At 33.9% G+C, this 17899-nt stretch overlaps 1 protein-coding gene across 2 annotated transcripts in view; it reads right to left on the reverse strand.

Moving 5' to 3' along the window:
* Positions 1-17899, reverse strand: part of DMXL1 (Dmx like 1) — a gene marked incomplete at its 5' end in the record, with an annotated part of 135618 nt that overhangs the window by 46067 nt on the left and 71652 nt on the right. For both annotated transcript variants that reach the window (XM_079701865.1, XM_079701864.1), the window contains 5 exons: positions 2581-2698; positions 3959-4160; positions 5573-5658; positions 10450-10580; positions 15209-15387. In XM_079701865.1, the coding sequence (XP_079557991.1) occupies positions 2581-2698; positions 3959-4160; positions 5573-5658; positions 10450-10580; positions 15209-15387 (716 nt within the window). The remainder of the gene's footprint in view (positions 1-2580; positions 2699-3958; positions 4161-5572; positions 5659-10449; positions 10581-15208; positions 15388-17899) is intronic.

Here is a 17899-nt window from a genome sequence, read left to right on the forward strand (position 1 = left end):
TGGGGATAAAAATGACAGCTGCCAAGCATTTTTTTTTTTGTTGGTTATGATTCAGATATAGTCTATTTGCAGCTATCTATACTTTACTTCCAAATAAGCACAAACAGGAAAGAACTTCTATTTTAAAAATGCATGTGCCAGCAAACTACATTATATACGAAAAGAAAAGAACTGAGGATACACCAGGATTTTAATGTCAGATGAAGAAAACTTCATTTCCAAACATGTAAAGGAATAAAGAAAACAGCAGCATTCTCAAAATACTCTCCAACATCTCCCACTGAAAATTCAAGGCCTATCACACATTTATTAATATTTCCTAACCATCTGAAAAGTCAGTGACTTGGGCTCAACTATTTAAGTATAATCATCATTTTATAAAGCAGAGAAATGGAAGGTAATTTTGTTAATAACACAAAAAGGCTGGTCAACTTTCCAGTAAAGATTAAATAACTTTGTACCAACTCTATAAAGTTAATATTTTGTTTAATTCCATCTAATCTATGTTTTACTACATAAAATTTTTCTTTTCATATTTCCTTTATCAAAATGTCACTATCATCATCAAGAATAAAACAACAAAGTAGTAACAATAAATTTCTAATAACTACCATTAATCATGCCGGGTTTTAAATAAGTTAAATCTGCTAATCAAAGTACTGTAAGGTATATCATATTCATTTTGGAGATTAAAAAAAACTAAAATCGGAGAAAATATTTAGCTTAATGATAGCTATAAAACGTTCAGTGCAACATTCATATTCATGCTTCTGATTAAAATAATTACAATACAAAAATAACTAAAATTTTCTTAAGATATCATGAAACTCCTAAGAAAACTAAGAATAAAACAGCAGAGGAATTTAACAGGTATAGTTGTACTCATTTATCCATTATCCTTCCATATGCATTCTGGCTTGGTTATGCTCCTCTATTTCCTTAATGACTCTATTTCCTGAATCAACTAGACAATCCAGTGGTAAACTAGTTTTCTGTTTTGTTTGTTTTGAGAAAGATTTCATTTCCCAAATGCACTAAATATATCAGCAGTGGAGAAATGTTTTTATCTTCATAACTATATTAATCAAATATGGCAACGGTTTTTAAAAAATGATTTTGTACTTGAAATTACTATGCCATATTTGCATGTTCATATTACAAGGTGCATCAAAGAAATCAAAGAAGTAATAACAAGCAGAGTAAACATGCTATTTATACAGAATGCAGCAGTGCTTCATATACCATTATCAGGATGCTTTAACTTGAAATAAATTATTTTAGGCAAAAGTATATTTAAAATAAGAAACATTACCTCAGCAGTAAACATATTATAGTTACTCTGACACTCTTATCTAGCACATTCATTTTTAATTTTATTTATCCAAAAAATTTCTTAAACTGTTTTAAAGGGAATTCATATACTAAATATTTAAGATATATCTGACATAGGTTAAAAAAATACATTAATTTGTATTATATCTAATTGTATCTATTGTTTGCCTAGATTTCAATGTTATACTAAGGTACACATGTCAAAAGTCTTCTAAGTTATTAGCAAGAACACTATATATTTTGTTTCCTGACTTGGCTATTCAAATATATTTACCCAATTAGTCAAATAGTAAATAACAACACATGCAGTTGCCTCTTACAAATTAGTTCTTAAACTGAGAGACAATGAGATATATGTAATTTTCCTTTTTCAATAAGGTTAGATGCCATCTTGCTTTTTGCTAACTTGTCTATTAAAAAGCCATTCTATTTCCTTATTTTTCCAACTAAAATATCTTCCTTTTCTCCTCCCACTTCAACAACTGCAAAGCTTGCTTTTAGATTAGTTCAGTGCTTCTCAAAGTGTGATCCACAAACCAGCCGCCAGGCTTGAACTCTTTGTTACTGATCCATGAGAAGATAAGGAATTAACTGCATCACTAAGTCCACTGTTCAATTTATCTAAAACTTTTTAATAGCAAAACTATTTCAAAGAAGAGGCAATATGTTAACTTATATTCCAGTACAGGTTCCCCATATCATCAAACTGGACTTACCAGTAGCACTGCACTAAATGAGAAAAATAATCTTTATGATAATAACATCAAGGTATAATCAACCAATTACAGTATAATTATAAATTAATTTCAGTCTGCAAAATTTTACTAAGAAGTATAATCAATACAAAAAAAGGAAAATGTACATATTTGAAATGTTTGTAGTATACAAACCTAGTTTCAATGAAACTTCTAAGATAAACTTTATCACATGAAAATGATGGGAAATTTCCACTTTGCCTCTTAAAATGGTAATCATGACAACTCAAAACCAGGAAACAAGACAAAAAATCTTAAGTCAAACAGTATCTTTTTGGGAAAAAAAAGTCCCAAATACATCTGAATTAGTTACTTTAAATTAAATTGGTTAGGAAAATACTGACCCTCTCGTTTTCTATGTATTAACTACATAATACATGTTTATGAAATAATGAGTTTTTTAAAAATCTGTAAAATGCAACTTATTCTTTATAGTTAAAAATACAAAAGACTTTAATAATAAAATAGCAAACAAGTTTTAATTTATACAGACCTCATTTAGACACCTTTTCTTTGTGAATATATTTCTGATAAAGGTTTCTTGAATTTCTTCCTGCTTCACCAAGTACTGCCAAAGTCTCTTCACAGACAGTGACAGATGGTGTTTAGATCTACAGAGAGACAATATATTTCATCATACACTTCAGAGATTTCTGGTTAATCTGACTATATTTCCTTGGTGCTATATGAATGTTTATAATAATAAATTAACTAGAATCAGACCACATCATCTAGGGTAGCAATCAGCAAACATTTTCTTAAAAGAGATAGTAAATATTTCAGGCTTTGTGGGCCATGTGGTCTCTCCCCCAACTACTTAACTTCACCACTGAAGTGGGAAAGCAACCATAGGTAACTAAAATGAAAGGGTGTGGCTGTAATCCACAAAACTTTATTTACAATGCAGAAGGAGAGTGGATTTGGCCCCATAGGATGCAGTTTGCTGACCTTTAACCTAAGAACATAAGATCTAACAAAAGAGGTATGCTTCCTACAAAAGATCTAGAAGCAAAACTACTCAAAGTGTTGTTTGTGAACACATACTGGACCATGAACTCTGTTACTGATGTGCAGTGAGGTAAGAGCCCACGAAAGAATGTAAATCAACTATGTCACTAAGCCACTAAGTACACTGTTTAGTTCAGTTAACATTTTTTGTAGTAAGGTTTCTTAACGAAGCAAGCAATGAATTGATTTACCTCTTGGTGCAAATGCTTTATCTCCTCATGTACAGTAAAACAGTTTGCTAACTAGCTATTCCAAATAGCTCTGCTCCAACGTAGGTGTCAGAAAACACTGGCCCATGGCTCAAATCCAGCCTACCTTTCATATTCAAAAATAAAGATTATTGACATTACTATATTTAGAATAGATAAGCAACAAGGACCTACTGTATAGCACAGGGAACTTGTCTCAATATTCTGTAATAGCCTAAATGGGAAAAGAATTCAAAAAAGAATGGATACTTACATGGGTATAACTGAATCACTTTCCTGTACACCTGTAACTAACACATCACTGTTAATCAACTACACTCCAATATAAAATAAAGATTAAAAAAAAGTTTATTGGATCATAGCCATGACCATTCATTTCCTGTCTATGGTTGCTTTCACTCTACAATGGCAGAGTTGAATAGCTGCAAAAAGGATTGTAGGGCCAGTAAAGGCTAAAATATTTACTATATGAACCTTTGCAAGAAATGTTTGCTAACATCCGGACTACAATATGCATCACACAAAGACACAGATATGAGCCTAGAACAGCAAATTAAATATTGAAGTACTAAAATATTTTTTCTTTAAATACCACCTGATGACCTTCTGATTTAATAAAACTCGTATTAGAACAGTACTCATATGAAACCCTACTTGAAAGGAGTGTTTGTAGGTTCCAGCAAAGCTTTGTGGCGGAGAATTGCAGGACCTGCAGACACACTCTCTTCAGAGGTATGACTTGCGATATAGTTTTGAGGTGGCCCCCCATGGATTTCAAGTCGTCGGAGAAGAACTTGTTCCCAACACTGAAGAGTTTTTAGAACGGCATGACAAAGTGGTGAACTAACTGGAAGCTCTATAAAGAGAAAATCAAATTGACCCACATTTATCTTCTGCAGTAAAATGCTATAATCAATGTAGAGAATAAGATATAAACACACATTTTGGCAGAGGCGATGTGAAAGAGAGGTGAGCACAGAAATCCAGAGGATTGAAAAGAATGTCATAAATCTGTATAGCATTTCAACATAATTAGTGGCCTAGGACAACAGAAAAAAAGGGCAATCTAGGTCAAAATTACATCATACCTTTACTACTAGAACTTGGAATAACATTTGTGACTTGTGATTTAAATAACTGCCATAGTGGTTAAGAATCCGCCTACCAATGCAGGGGACATGGGTTTGAGCCTCAGTCCAGGAAGATCCCACATGCTGTGGAGCAACTAAGCTCATGTGCCACAACTACTGAGCCTGCACTCTAGAGCCTGCGAGCCACAACTGCTGAGGCCTGTGCGCCTGGAGCCCGTGCTCTGCAACAGGAGAAGCCACCGCAGTGAGGGGCCCACTCACTGCAACGAAGAGTAGCCCCCGCTCACCGCAACTAGAGAAAGCCACGCACAGCAGCAAGGACCCAACACAGCCAAAAATAAATAAAATAACTAACTAACTAAATAAATAACTGTTATAGCAACCACTGCTTTTGACTTTAATTTCGCACAAAAAATGTACCTGAATATTATAAAAATATGTTTGGGAGGAAAATTAATTGCTTTAAGTCTTTGTATCAGCCCAATTTATGTACAGCACATAGCTAGACTTCTTTTGAAAATTAAAATAATATACAAGGTAAAAAAAGTGAAATAATACTTATTACAAAACTCAGCACTTTCCAGTTCTACACTTCCATACTGCTGAATCCTGATCCCCCTTTCAACTTTTAGCTATTCCTACTGTTTACCTTCAAAAATCTAAATAATATGCTTATGATTTTTTTCTATTTTAGAAATGATCTACTGATTTACTACTATGAAATATGAGAATAAACTTCCCCTCTCTCCATCATTCCAATACAATCCATAATAACTTTTGGTTAGATTGATAATCTAGTGTCTACCTTGTTTTATATATATGTAAATAGAGATCACAGCTGAACTACTTGGTATACTATCATGCCCCTTTCTTTCCTGTAAAATCTTTTTCTCCCTCAGAGTTAATAATTACTAAATTTTTGCTTTTGTTTAGTTTCCTACATGTCTACAACTATTAAATCTCCAACACCTTGGCTAGAGCTATAAACCCAGTCTCAATACAGTCAATCACATCAGCTTCAGATTCCCTGCTTTCCTGGACCCTGTCCTCCTAAAAGCACCTAAAAATATGATAGACCCCTAGGAAGTTACTAAACGTTTTCTCCACTACTTGAAAAAAATACAAATAAGTCAATCAAAAGCAATGCAATATAAGTTCATGTTAAGCTATTTATTACCTGCAAGATCATGACCTGCAAAGGGATAGAAAGTCTTCAAATTGCTGAGCACCAACTGCACCATTGCCAAACGCATCAATGACCAACTAAAAACAAAGCAACAGTAGATCTGTTAAACATTTACTTAGGGATTGAGAAGACTACACACTCTTTATTCCAACAACTCACTACCAGGAATCTACCCTGAAGATATACCTCCACAAAAACAAAACAATATATGCATGCAGTTACTCATGTCAGCATTATCTAGAACAGCAAAAGAGTAGAAACAACCAAATTACCCATCAGAGTAATTGTAATAGTTGAATAACTAGCTCTGAATCATGGAATATTTTAGGGTAGCCAAAAGGATGTCTAAATGTTAACATGGGGTGAACCCCAGCATGTATTAATAAGTAAAAAGCAAGTTATAAACATTATATATAGTATGCTACCTGCTACCTTCTGTGTAAGAAAGCAGCGGAAATAAATTTTACACACACACAGAGACACACACACACCCTTATTTTTGAAAACAGAAGGATAAACCAGAAACTAGTAAGTATCTGTAAAGGGTGTAGAGGAGGACTCAAGTGGAAGGGATATGAGACTTCAGATTTTATATTTTTATACAGATTTCCTTTTTTTAATTAAAAAAAGATACTTTGGCATTTTTTTTTCAAGCAAAAAATTTATTTCTTAGAGCACTGATTTTTTACTACTCTAAATTGTGGTAAAATACATATGACATCTTAACTACCTTTAAGTGTACAGTTCAGTGACATTAAGTACATTCATATTGTGCAGCCACTACCACCATCCATTTCCAGAATTCTTTTCATCTTGAAAAACTGAAACTCTATAACCATTAAACAATAACTCCCCATTTTCCCCATCTCCTAAGCCCTGGCAACCAGCATTCTACTTTCTGTCTCTATGAATTTGACTATTCTAGGTATCTTACATAAGTGGAATTATACAAGCATTTGTCTTTTTGTGCCTGGTTTATTTTACCTAGCAAAATGTCCTCAAGATTCATCCATATTGTAGCATGTGTCAGAATTTCCGTCCTTTTAAAGGCTGAATAATATTCTACTCTATGTATCTACCACATTCTTTATTGCATTCAATTTGCTGACAGACACCTGAGTTGCAATTATCCCTTGGCTATTATGAATAATGCTATTATGAGCATGAGTGTACTACTACCAGTTCAACACCTGCTTTCAACTTCTTGTGGTATATATCCAGAAGGGAAACTGCTGGGTCACATGGTAATTCTACTTTTAATTTTTGAGGAACTGTCATACTGTTTTCCACAGTGGTTGCACCAGTTCACATTCCTACCAACAGTGCACAAGGGTTTCAATCTCTCCACACCCTTGCCAACATTGTGATTTTCTGGTTTTTTTTGATAATAGCCAATCTAATGGGTGTGAGGGGATCTTTCATTGTGGTTTTTATTTGTATTTCCTCAATAATCTGTGATAGTGAGAATCTTTTCATGTGCTTATTTTGAAAAGTATCTGTTCAACTTATTTGCCCATTTTTAATTGGGTTATTTGGGTTATTTTGTTGTTGAGTTACACAGATTGACTTTTGAGCCATGTAAATATTCCATATATTCAAAAAAACAAAATCAGGTTAACACAGGACACCAGCAAATAAAAATCTCATACTGGCACCAACACCAGACAAAGACATCACAAAAAAGGAAAATTACAGGCCAATATCACTGATGAACATAGACACAAAAATCCTCAACAAAATACTAGCAAATCAAATCCAACAACACATTAAAAGGATCATATACCATGATCAAGTGGGATTTATCCCAGGGATGCAAGGATACTTCAGTATACGCAAGGATACTTCAATATACGCAAATCAATCAATGTGATACACCACATTAACAAACTAAAAAATAAAAACCATATATCATCTCAATAGACACAGAAAAAGCTTTTGACAAAATTCAACACCCATTTATGATAAAAACTCTCCAGAAAAGTGGGCATAGAGAGAACATACCTCAACATAATAAAGGCCATATATGACAAACCTACAGCTAACATCACACTCAATGGTGAAATGCTGAAAGCATTTCCTCTAACATTAGGAATAAGACAAGGATGCCCACTCTTGCCACTTTTATTCAACATAGTTTTGGAAGTCCTAGCTACAGCAATCAAAGAAGAAAAAGAAATAAAAGGAATCCAAACTGGAAAAGAAGAAGTAAAACTGTCACTATTTGCACATGACATGATACTACACACAGAAAATCCTAAAGATGCTAACAGAAAACTACTAGAGCTTGTCAATGAATTTGGTAAAGTTGCAGCATACAAAATTAATACACAGAAATCTCTTGCATTCCTATACACTAACAATGAAAGATCAGAAAGAGAAATTAAGGAAACAATCCCATTTACCATCTCATCAAAAGAATAGAACACCTAGGAATAAACCTACCTAAGGAGGCAAAAGACCTGTACTCAGAAAACTATAAGATACTGATGAAAGAAATTAAAGATGACACAAACAGATGGAGAGATATACCATGTTTTTGGATTGGAAGAATCAATATTGTCAAAATGACCATACTACCCAAAGTAATCTATAGAATCAGTGCAATCCCTATCAAATTACCAATAACATTTTTCACAGAATCAGAACAGAAATTTTACAATTTGTATGGAAACACAAAAGACCTCGAATAGCCAAAGCAATCCTGAGAGAGAAAGACGGAGCTGGAGGAATCACACTCCCTGACTTCAGACTATACTATGAAGCCACCATAATCAAAACAGTATGGTACTGGCACAAAGACTGACATACAGATCAATGGAACAGGATAGAAAGCCCAGAGATAAACCCACCCATCTACGGTCACCTAATCTATGAGTAAGAAGGCAAGAATATACAATGGAGAAAAGACGGTCTCTTCAATAAATGGTGCTGAGAAAACTGGACAGCTATATGTAAAAGAATGAAATTAGAACATTCTCAAATACCATACACAAAAACATACTCAAAATGGATTAAAGACCTAAATGTAAGGCAGGATACTATAAAACTATGAGAGGAAAACAAAGGCAGAACACTCTCTCATATAAATTGCAGCAAGATCTTTTTGACTCATTGCCAAGAGTAGTGAAAATAAAACCAAAAATAAACAAATGGGACCTCATTAAACTTAAAAGCTTTTGCACAGCAAAGGAAACCATAAACAAAACAAAAAGACAACCCTCAGAATGGGAGAAAATACTTGCAAACTAAGTGGCCAACAAGGGATTAATCTCTAAAATATCAAACAGCTCATGTAGCTCAATATCAAAAAAACAAACAACCCAATCAAAAAATGGGTGGAAAATCTAAATTGACATTTCTCCAAAGAAGACATACAGATGGCGAAAAAGCACATGAAAAGATGCTCAACACTGCTAATTATTAGAGAAATGCAAATCAAAACTACAATGAGGAATCACTTCACACTGGTCAGAAGAGCCATCATCAAAAAATCTACAAACAATAAATGCTGGAGAGGGTGGGGAGAAAAGGGAACCCTTGTACACTGTTGGTGGGAATGTAGATTGGTAAATTGATAGTCACTATCGCAAACAGTATGAAGGTTCTTTAAAAAACTAAAAATAGAGCTACTATACCATGATCCAGCAATTCCACTCCTGGGCATATATCTGGAGAAAACTATCATTTGAAAAGATACATGCACCCCAACGTTCATTGTAGCACTATTTACAATAGCCAGGACATGGAAGCAACCTATATGTCCACTGAGAGAGGAATGGATAAAGAAGATGTGGAACATATATACAATGGAATATTACTCAGCCACAAAAAGGAATGAAATAATGCCATTTGCAGCGACATGGATGGACCTAGAGATAGTCATACTGAGTGAAGTAAATCAAACAAAGACAAATACTATATGATATCGCTTATATGTGGAATCTAAAACAATAGTACAAATGGACTTATTTACAAAACAGAAATAAAGTCACAGATGTAGAAAACAAACTTATGGTTACCAAGGTGAAAAAGGATAAAGCGGGGGAGGGATAAATTGGGAGACTGAGATTGACATATACAGACTACTATATATAAAACAGATAACTAATAAGAACCTACTGTATAGCACAGGGAACTCTACTCAATACTCTGTAATGACCTATATGGGAAAAGAATCTAAAAGAGTGGATATATGTATATGTATAACTGATTGCCTTTGCTGTACAGCAGAAACTAACATAACACTGCAAATCAACTATACTCCAATAAAAATTAATTTTTAAAAAATCTCATAAAAACTTTTCTTTTCGATAAAGGAGTACTTCATTTTCCCTAATATACTTACTTGTTTCTTTTGGAAAATTTATATTTTTCCATCACACAATTAACATACCATGTCATAATAAAATATATATACCTTTCAGATACAAACAACATATCATACTATCACTTACACATGTAAGGATAATAATGTAGCATTGGAGCTTTGAGGGTATTTGAACATTTATAATTTTTATATGTGTTCCACATACGCCATTTTTAAGACAGAAATCACTGACATCTTTGAGTACTAGTGTACTGAAGAGACATTAGATCTTTTAGGCTAAAACAATGCAGTTTGTTTATTGTAGGGAGCAAAGGGTAAGGAATGATATGATAGCAAGATTTATGAGAACTGAAAAAAAGTACAGATTGTCCATTCAAGGGTAATCAAAACTTAACTGTGGAATTATAGTTAAGGAAAGGAATTTAACAATTTCAGCTAAATAGATCTGGGTTATAATATAATTCACCAAGCTATTAATTTCATGTATTATTTTCAAAATAATGAATTTTTTTAAAGAAGCTTAAAATGAAATATTCCATACCTATATGAATTTGAATTAGAATGCTCTTGGAGATGGAAATCTGAAGCTAAAACATCTTCATCTTCGTCATCACTTTCCAGACTCTCTTCTGAATCATATTCTGCTCTACTTTGAGAAGCAGGTAGAAAAGGCTAAAATAAAAAAGTTACAGAATTTATCATCCAACTATCTGATTTAACACATTCAATTATATAGTCTAATATTAGCAATTTATCCCATTTTTGGGTACTTTGTTATAAAAAAGTAAAGTAACCAGTACTTGGCTGCTACTTTTTTGACATTCTATGCCTTCAACATCACTTTACACAATTCCCTTATTTATTCATCCAATCAACAAAAATTTATTAAGTATCCACTATGTGTGAAAAGTATACTCAATGTAAGAAATTTGAAGACATATATATCGTCACTGTTCTCACAGCACTTATATTTTAGTGGGGGAAAAAACAGGCAAATAATAGAAAACTAAATATAAATTGTATTTAGCTGTTATAAAGAAGAAAATAGCACTGGGATCAAGAATATTAACAAGGGACTTCCCTGGTGGTCCAGTGGTTAAGAATCTGCCTTCCAATGCAGAGGAGGTGGGTTCGATCCCTGGTCGGGGAACTAAGATCCCACATGCCATGGAGCAACTAAGCCCACACACTCTGGAGCCTGCCCACCACAACTAGAGAGAAGCCCGTGTGCCTCAGTGAAAAATCCTGCGTGCAGCAGCTAAGTCCAGACTCAGCCAAAAATAAAAATAAAAAAATAAATATTAAGAAAACACCTAATATGATAAAAAAAAAAAGAATATTAACAAGAGGTGAGATAAGCTGATCATGAAAGGCCTCTTTGAAAAGTGTCATTTAAGTGAGACCTAAAGGACAAGAAGGAATAAGCCATTTAACAAGAGGGAAGAAAAGCATTTTAGGTAGTAGATATGGTATGTAAAAAGGCTTTAATAAGGTAAAAGAGTTTGGTATGGAAAAAAAAAAGAAGTTTGGCTGAAGCCTACTAAAGCAAGAGGATAATGTTGGGAGAAAAGTTGAAGAGAACAGCAGATGACAGATCAGGTAGGGTTTTTGTACAACACAGTAAAGAGTGTAATGGAATGCCACTGATGAGTTTTAAGAGGATAGGTATTGAGATTTATACTTTAGGAATGTTACTATGACCATAGCCTTATGAGAGAAAAGTCAAATGGCAAGACAAGAAATGGAGACATCAGTAACTAAGGCAAGAGTTGGCAGTCTGGATACAGGTGTGTGATAGAGATGGAGAGAAATAACACATTCAAGGTATATTTGGGGGAAAGCACAGACTTACTGATCAATTTGGAGAGCAAGGGAAAGAGAAGGAAAAGACGATTTCTTGGTTTCTGGCTTGAGCAACTATAAGGATGAAGATGCCGTTTACTAAAATGGGAGGACTTTGGTTGTGACATGGGAAGTACTAAAGAAAATAGATATCAGAAACCTAAATCCTGAAGAAGATCAAGATTCACAGGTCAGGTAGAAAAGGAAGAAGAAAGAAGACTATGAAGGAATAAATAGTAAGGTTAGGAAATAAACTAGAAGAGACTGGTATCAATAGAACAAGAGAGAAAAGTAATTCAAAAAGGAGGAAATAGTCACATGGGTTGAATACTGCTAAGAAGTCAAATAAGATGATGACAAAGAAGTTTCCTATACTTGATAACATGGATACCACCTGAATCTCAACAACAGCAGGTTCAGTGGGGTAGTTGTGTCACAAGTCATACAATGGGTAAATATGAACGGGACCTATGGTAATAGAAAGATAATGTGTTTACAGTTTTGAAAAGCTGAAGGAGGATGGGAAGCAGAGAAATAGGATAATAGTTCGAAAAAGTTTTGGGATCAAAGCAGGATTTGGAATGGGAGACAGTAGAGCACATTTCTGTTCTGATGGGAAGAGCCAATAGTGAAGAGAGAAGACTAGAGAAGAAAAGCAAGGATAGGATTCAGAATAGCACTGAATCTTTGATAGGAAGGATGCTTCCTTGATAGTAACAAGAGAGAACAAGATGAGGGCTTCATGACAGAATGATGAAAGACTTCTGTCTGGTTCTATTTTTTTTTTAATGACATAAGATGATGTCATCAGTTAAGAGTGAGGATGAAAGAAGAGACGTGGGAAATTTGAAAAGAAAACTTATAAAATCTTGGGTCCAAAGAAGCCCAATGAAGAAATATAGCAGGGAGGGCAGAAATTCTGGAAAAGCTGAGGGATGAGTTTGGTAAGTCCTCTTCCCAAAAAGCAGTAATAAAACTGGAAAAAGTTGTCAAAAACAACCATTTAAAGATACTGGAAACTGATCAAATACAAACAACACACAGAGAAGTATTTATTTAAGAAAAACTACTGAATCTCTGGTAAAAAGTGAGCATCTGGCATTTTGGCCAGGGGGTACTCCTAACCCAACCCCTGCCCTCTGTGGCCCATTTGTTCTATCAGGGCCAGCAGCCTGTGAGGACAAAGAACTCTGCGGCCTGGCCAGAGGGGGCTGACTTTAATAAGAATTCCATGCCCATAAATCCAGAGAAAACTATAATTCGAAAAGATACATGCACCCCAATGTTCAATGCAGCACCATTTACAACAGCCAAGACATGGAAACAACCTAAATATCCATTGACAGATGAATGGATAAAGAAGATGTGGCACATATATATAATGGAATACTACTCAGCCATAAAAAAGAATGAAATGACATTTGCAGCAACATGGATGAACCTAGAGATTATAAGAAGTGAAGTAAGTCAGAAACAGAAAGATAAATACCATAAGATATCACTTAAATGTGGAATCTAAAATATGACATAAATGAACTTATCTACGAAACAGAAACAGACTCACAGACGTAGAGAACAGACTTGTGGTTGCCAAGAGGGAGGTGGGGTAGGGATTGGGAGTTTGGGATTAGGGGATGCAAACTATTATACAGAGAATGGATAAACAACAAGGTCCTCAATCTATATTCAATATCATGTGATAAACCATATGAAAAATATGAAAAAGAATGTATATAAATGAATACTTGAATCACTTTGCTGTACAGTAGAAATTAACACAACATTGTAAATCAACTATACTTCAATTAAAAAAAAAAAAACGAATTCCATGCCCAGCAGCATTGTCATAAACAAGAGTTCTCAGCAGCAAACAATTAGGGAAGGCTAACATTTCAACTAGCCTGAGGCTGAGATACAGATTGGAGCAAGGGCAGACCAGCCAGAAATTTAACCAGATCCAGGAACAAGACAACTAAAGAAGGCCTTGCTAATCAAGAATCATATACCCAGCAAAAGTAAAACTATGCTTTAAAAATGAAGATGAAATAAAGATATTCCAATATAAAGAGTACATAATAAACATCTGTTGAATGAATCAATGACTGCAAAAGGCAATGTGAAACAAGGTGATATAAATGCCCTTTTTTACCCTGAAGCATGAAAAAATTACAAATGTTCTGTGATCATTTAAAGATTTGTCAGAACATTAAAAATGTCAGCTATAAATGTATAGGAAAATGAAAAAAATAGTAAAAATAATACTTATTTAGTACACTGTAATTAAAAAATTAGAAACAGTGAGAATTAAAGTGTTTTATTTCTTTGTAAGAAATTTATCAAGAGTACTTTGAACAGTGCTGGCCTTCTTCTAACTCAGGAATCAAAGCAAGCTTCTTTTCTAATCGTTAGCAAATAGTCATACTCCTTTCTAAGTTTGTATCAGCATCCAACTTTTTACTCTTTGCACTTTCAATGTTGTGAAATATTACCCAGAGTTCTTTTAATGTGAAGTGTTTTGCCAATTTCACTATCTCTGGGACATCTTCATCCTTTTGTCACACTTTCCTCATTTAGGTTGATAAGCTGGCCTTTACTAATTGCCTTTGGCTGTACATCTACAGTCTATCAAATGGCAGCAATGTCAGCATTCCCAAAGTTAGCTATTTCTTCTATAACTTTACCTATATTTGATTTGAATTTCACTTCCAGTACTATCACTTTTCATTTTTCAGTTGCACTTTTATCTGTGTTAGCCAATTCCCTCTTCTGATTAGCCAGTTTTGTAAAATGTCACTTGTGTTTATTATGGGAGATAAGGAGGCAAGACAACCACATGCTTTTCTGTGTATGAACTGAATACTGAATAACAGGTACTAAATGACCAATCACTGACAGACTTTGAAAGAACTGTTGTGATTGGTCACTGATCATGAGGTGCAACTGTTATTTACATAGTGATTTGTGGACTGAATAGCTAGCAGGAAAGTTTGTACTTTATGCGATTTCTCATATTTAATAAATTGTGGTAACTTTAAAGTTGAACAGTGTTGTTGAGGGACTGATGTTATTTAACTAAAAACTGAAATCTGTGTATATCAGGACAATGCAGGACTGCCTGGGGTATAGAAAAGGAATTAGAGTATGGATGGCACTTTGACTTCTGGCAGTCTTGATTCCTTAATTACTATCAAGCATTAAGGTGCTAACCAATTTATCTTTTCATCTTTGCTTTGTTTAAAATGCAAAAATCATAATTTATAAAAGAACTGCCTTAAAACCTGGTTGAAATATGTCCAAAATATTTTAGGGTATATTTTGTGATAATGTACCCTGATAAAATGAAAATTTTCTTAACCAGTGTGGAAAAATATTTGGAAACGCCAACAATTACACTTATTTTAAACAGTTTCATTTCTGTTTAACTACACAAATAATCATCTGGATAACACTTGTATTACCTTGGCAATGAAATAGTCCCAGATACTGAGCTCAGGTGGAATGAACTTCTCTTTAACTATCAGTGATTCCTGGCTTAATGGTGGTGAGGAAGAGGTCACTGAGGCAGATTCTCTGCAAGACATTTTTGATGGCCTAAAACGTTTGTTCTGTTTCTCTCCTTCTTCCACTAGTGAAGAAACTAACAAGAACAAAATAAAGTATTACAAAATAAGTAAAATTTTCATTGTTCTGATTTCACCTATTTTTACATAAGACCTAAGGTTAACTACAAATAAGTACATACACAAAACTGAGATTATTATGATAGTAAGGTAAGAAAATAGTGGAGGAAGTGAGACAAAAATCATCTTGTATAGCGATCTTTGTTTTTATCTCATCTTGTCCCTTACTCTCTGAATGTTGACTTATCTAAATTATCTACATCTTCCTATTTTGTTTTTTAAGAATATCATGGGGGGGGGAAGAATATCATGGGATGTCCGTGGTAATTAAAGGCAACAACTCAGTTATGAGATTCTTCAGTAATCACTTGGCCTTTTATCTACTAAAAAACTACTACTAATTTTTCACTGAAAATATTAAAAAATTCAAACACCAAAACTACCTACTAAACTGATTCAGACTTTTAGAAATGGCTTGGAGATAGAATTTTCTAGTCAATGGAACAACAAAGAAGAGGGAGAAAACGCAATCTTTATTGTTTTAACTTCTAAACATTTAACAGTCGATATTCTCTTAGTATTTTACCTTAGAGTATTAAGGGCATTAGCAAAGAAAAACAAGTTACACAAATCTTTAATCAATACTAAGTCACTAGATGCAAATCACCAATAGAAAATCAAGGATCTCCTGGACTTAGTCATGGTCTAATAGATAGGTAAACGACCCCATATTAAGGCACACCAATATTGTTCTTTAATGGTTACAGCAAGAAGTCACTTACCTTCCAAAGGAATACAAGTATTTGTGTTTTAATACAATTTTGTTTTATTGCTTGAAGCTACTTAGCTTGCATAAACAGCATGCTCATGCATTATATCAAGCTACAGCCAAGCTGAGTCTAACAGAATAATTTAGTTATTTCAGAAAAAATAAATTAAGATGAATAAAATTAGTATACAAAGGGATTGCTAAAAAGTGGTATGTAATCATTCAAATGACTTTAAAAAGAACCATCATATTCAATGTGTAATTTTTTCTCTCTGATCTTATAAGCAATTGATAATTAACAATCGTGTTTCTAATATATCTGTTGTATACATTTATATACATTCTAAAACTTAAACAGTGGTTTTACCAAATTCTCATTGAGTAAAAAATTTAGAATATAAGGGTATTTTTTAATCTGTCAAAAAAATTAATGCTATGTTTTAAAATAAATTTATCACTTGACAAATATTACTATTCTGCTTGTTTTGTTTTTAGATTATTAGAAGGCATGTGATATGAACACAGACGTTTAGGGAAAAATAAAACTTACAATGCTAAATTCACAGATTTTACCAAGCTTGCTATGTCATAAAAAAGCAGAGTTTTTAAAGCAAAACATAAAAAAAAATTTTTAAGAGAGAAAAACATTTGCAAGTACAGTGTGTGAACCCAGATAATTGACATGAAAACAAGAAATTAACCACACTGAGGGGAAACATTTAAAATTACAGACTCAATTCCAGAAGTATAAAACTTCTTATCGAAACATTTCTGATGTACAAGGACAACAGGGGAAAAACGGCAAATAGGTTCACAGTACCGAATGTTATATTACCTGAAATGCTACAAATTAAGACCTTAGTGATACCTCCTAGCAAACAAGAAATAATTTGAAGCTTATCATTAGGGTAGATGCTCCCTCTTCTTTACCCTCAAATTGCAGCAAGACCTAAGACAAATTTATGCTTATATCACGTTGGGTTTGAGTGGTCATGAAGCTTAGGGGCACCAATAGAAACTGTGTAGCTGCTGGGTGCTTAACCATTTGTTTTTGAAAAAAGCTAATAATAAAATATCAAGAACTGTGTCACTCCTTGGATACAAACTGATTCTACTGTTCCATTATTAAGGTAGTAAATGGCTACTTTACTAGTAATAAAAGAAAAAAATCAGCATTAGGGAGAAATGAAAAGGAACTTGGATATAGATAGAGCTTATGAATTATAAGGGGCATGAAGAAGTTAGAAAGCGGGTAAAGAAAAACTAAGGTATGCACAGGAATAATGACAATTCTTATACCTGCAAACATTATTATGAAACACAACAAAAATTCTTAAAAGATTTTGTTTTGCTTTACAATATGCAATAAAAAGCAAAAGTATGGATTTCTCACTGTTAGCAGAAAAGAAAGTAATTTTTCAAAAACTGCTATTGCTTAGGTGATCGTCTACTTTAAAAATTAACCATAATAGGGCTTCCCTGGTGGCGCAGTGGTTGAGAGTCCGCCTGCTGATGCAGGGGACATGGGTTCGTGACCCGGTCTCGGAAGATCCCACATGCCGCGGAGCAGCTGGGCCCGTGAGCCATGGCCGCTGAGCCTGCGCGTCCGGAGCCTGTGCTCCGCAACGAGAGACACCACAACAATGAGAGGCCCACGTACCGCAAAAAAAAAAAAAAATTAACCATAATAAAATAATTCAGAACTCCATGAACATTCACCCACACTATAGTTTTAATTAATTAGAAAAAATAAATCCCTC

This window comes from Hyperoodon ampullatus (genome assembly GCF_949752795.1).
Source record: "Hyperoodon ampullatus genome assembly, chromosome: 4".
In the NCBI taxonomy this organism is placed as follows: Eukaryota; Metazoa; Chordata; class Mammalia; order Artiodactyla; family Ziphiidae; genus Hyperoodon; species Hyperoodon ampullatus.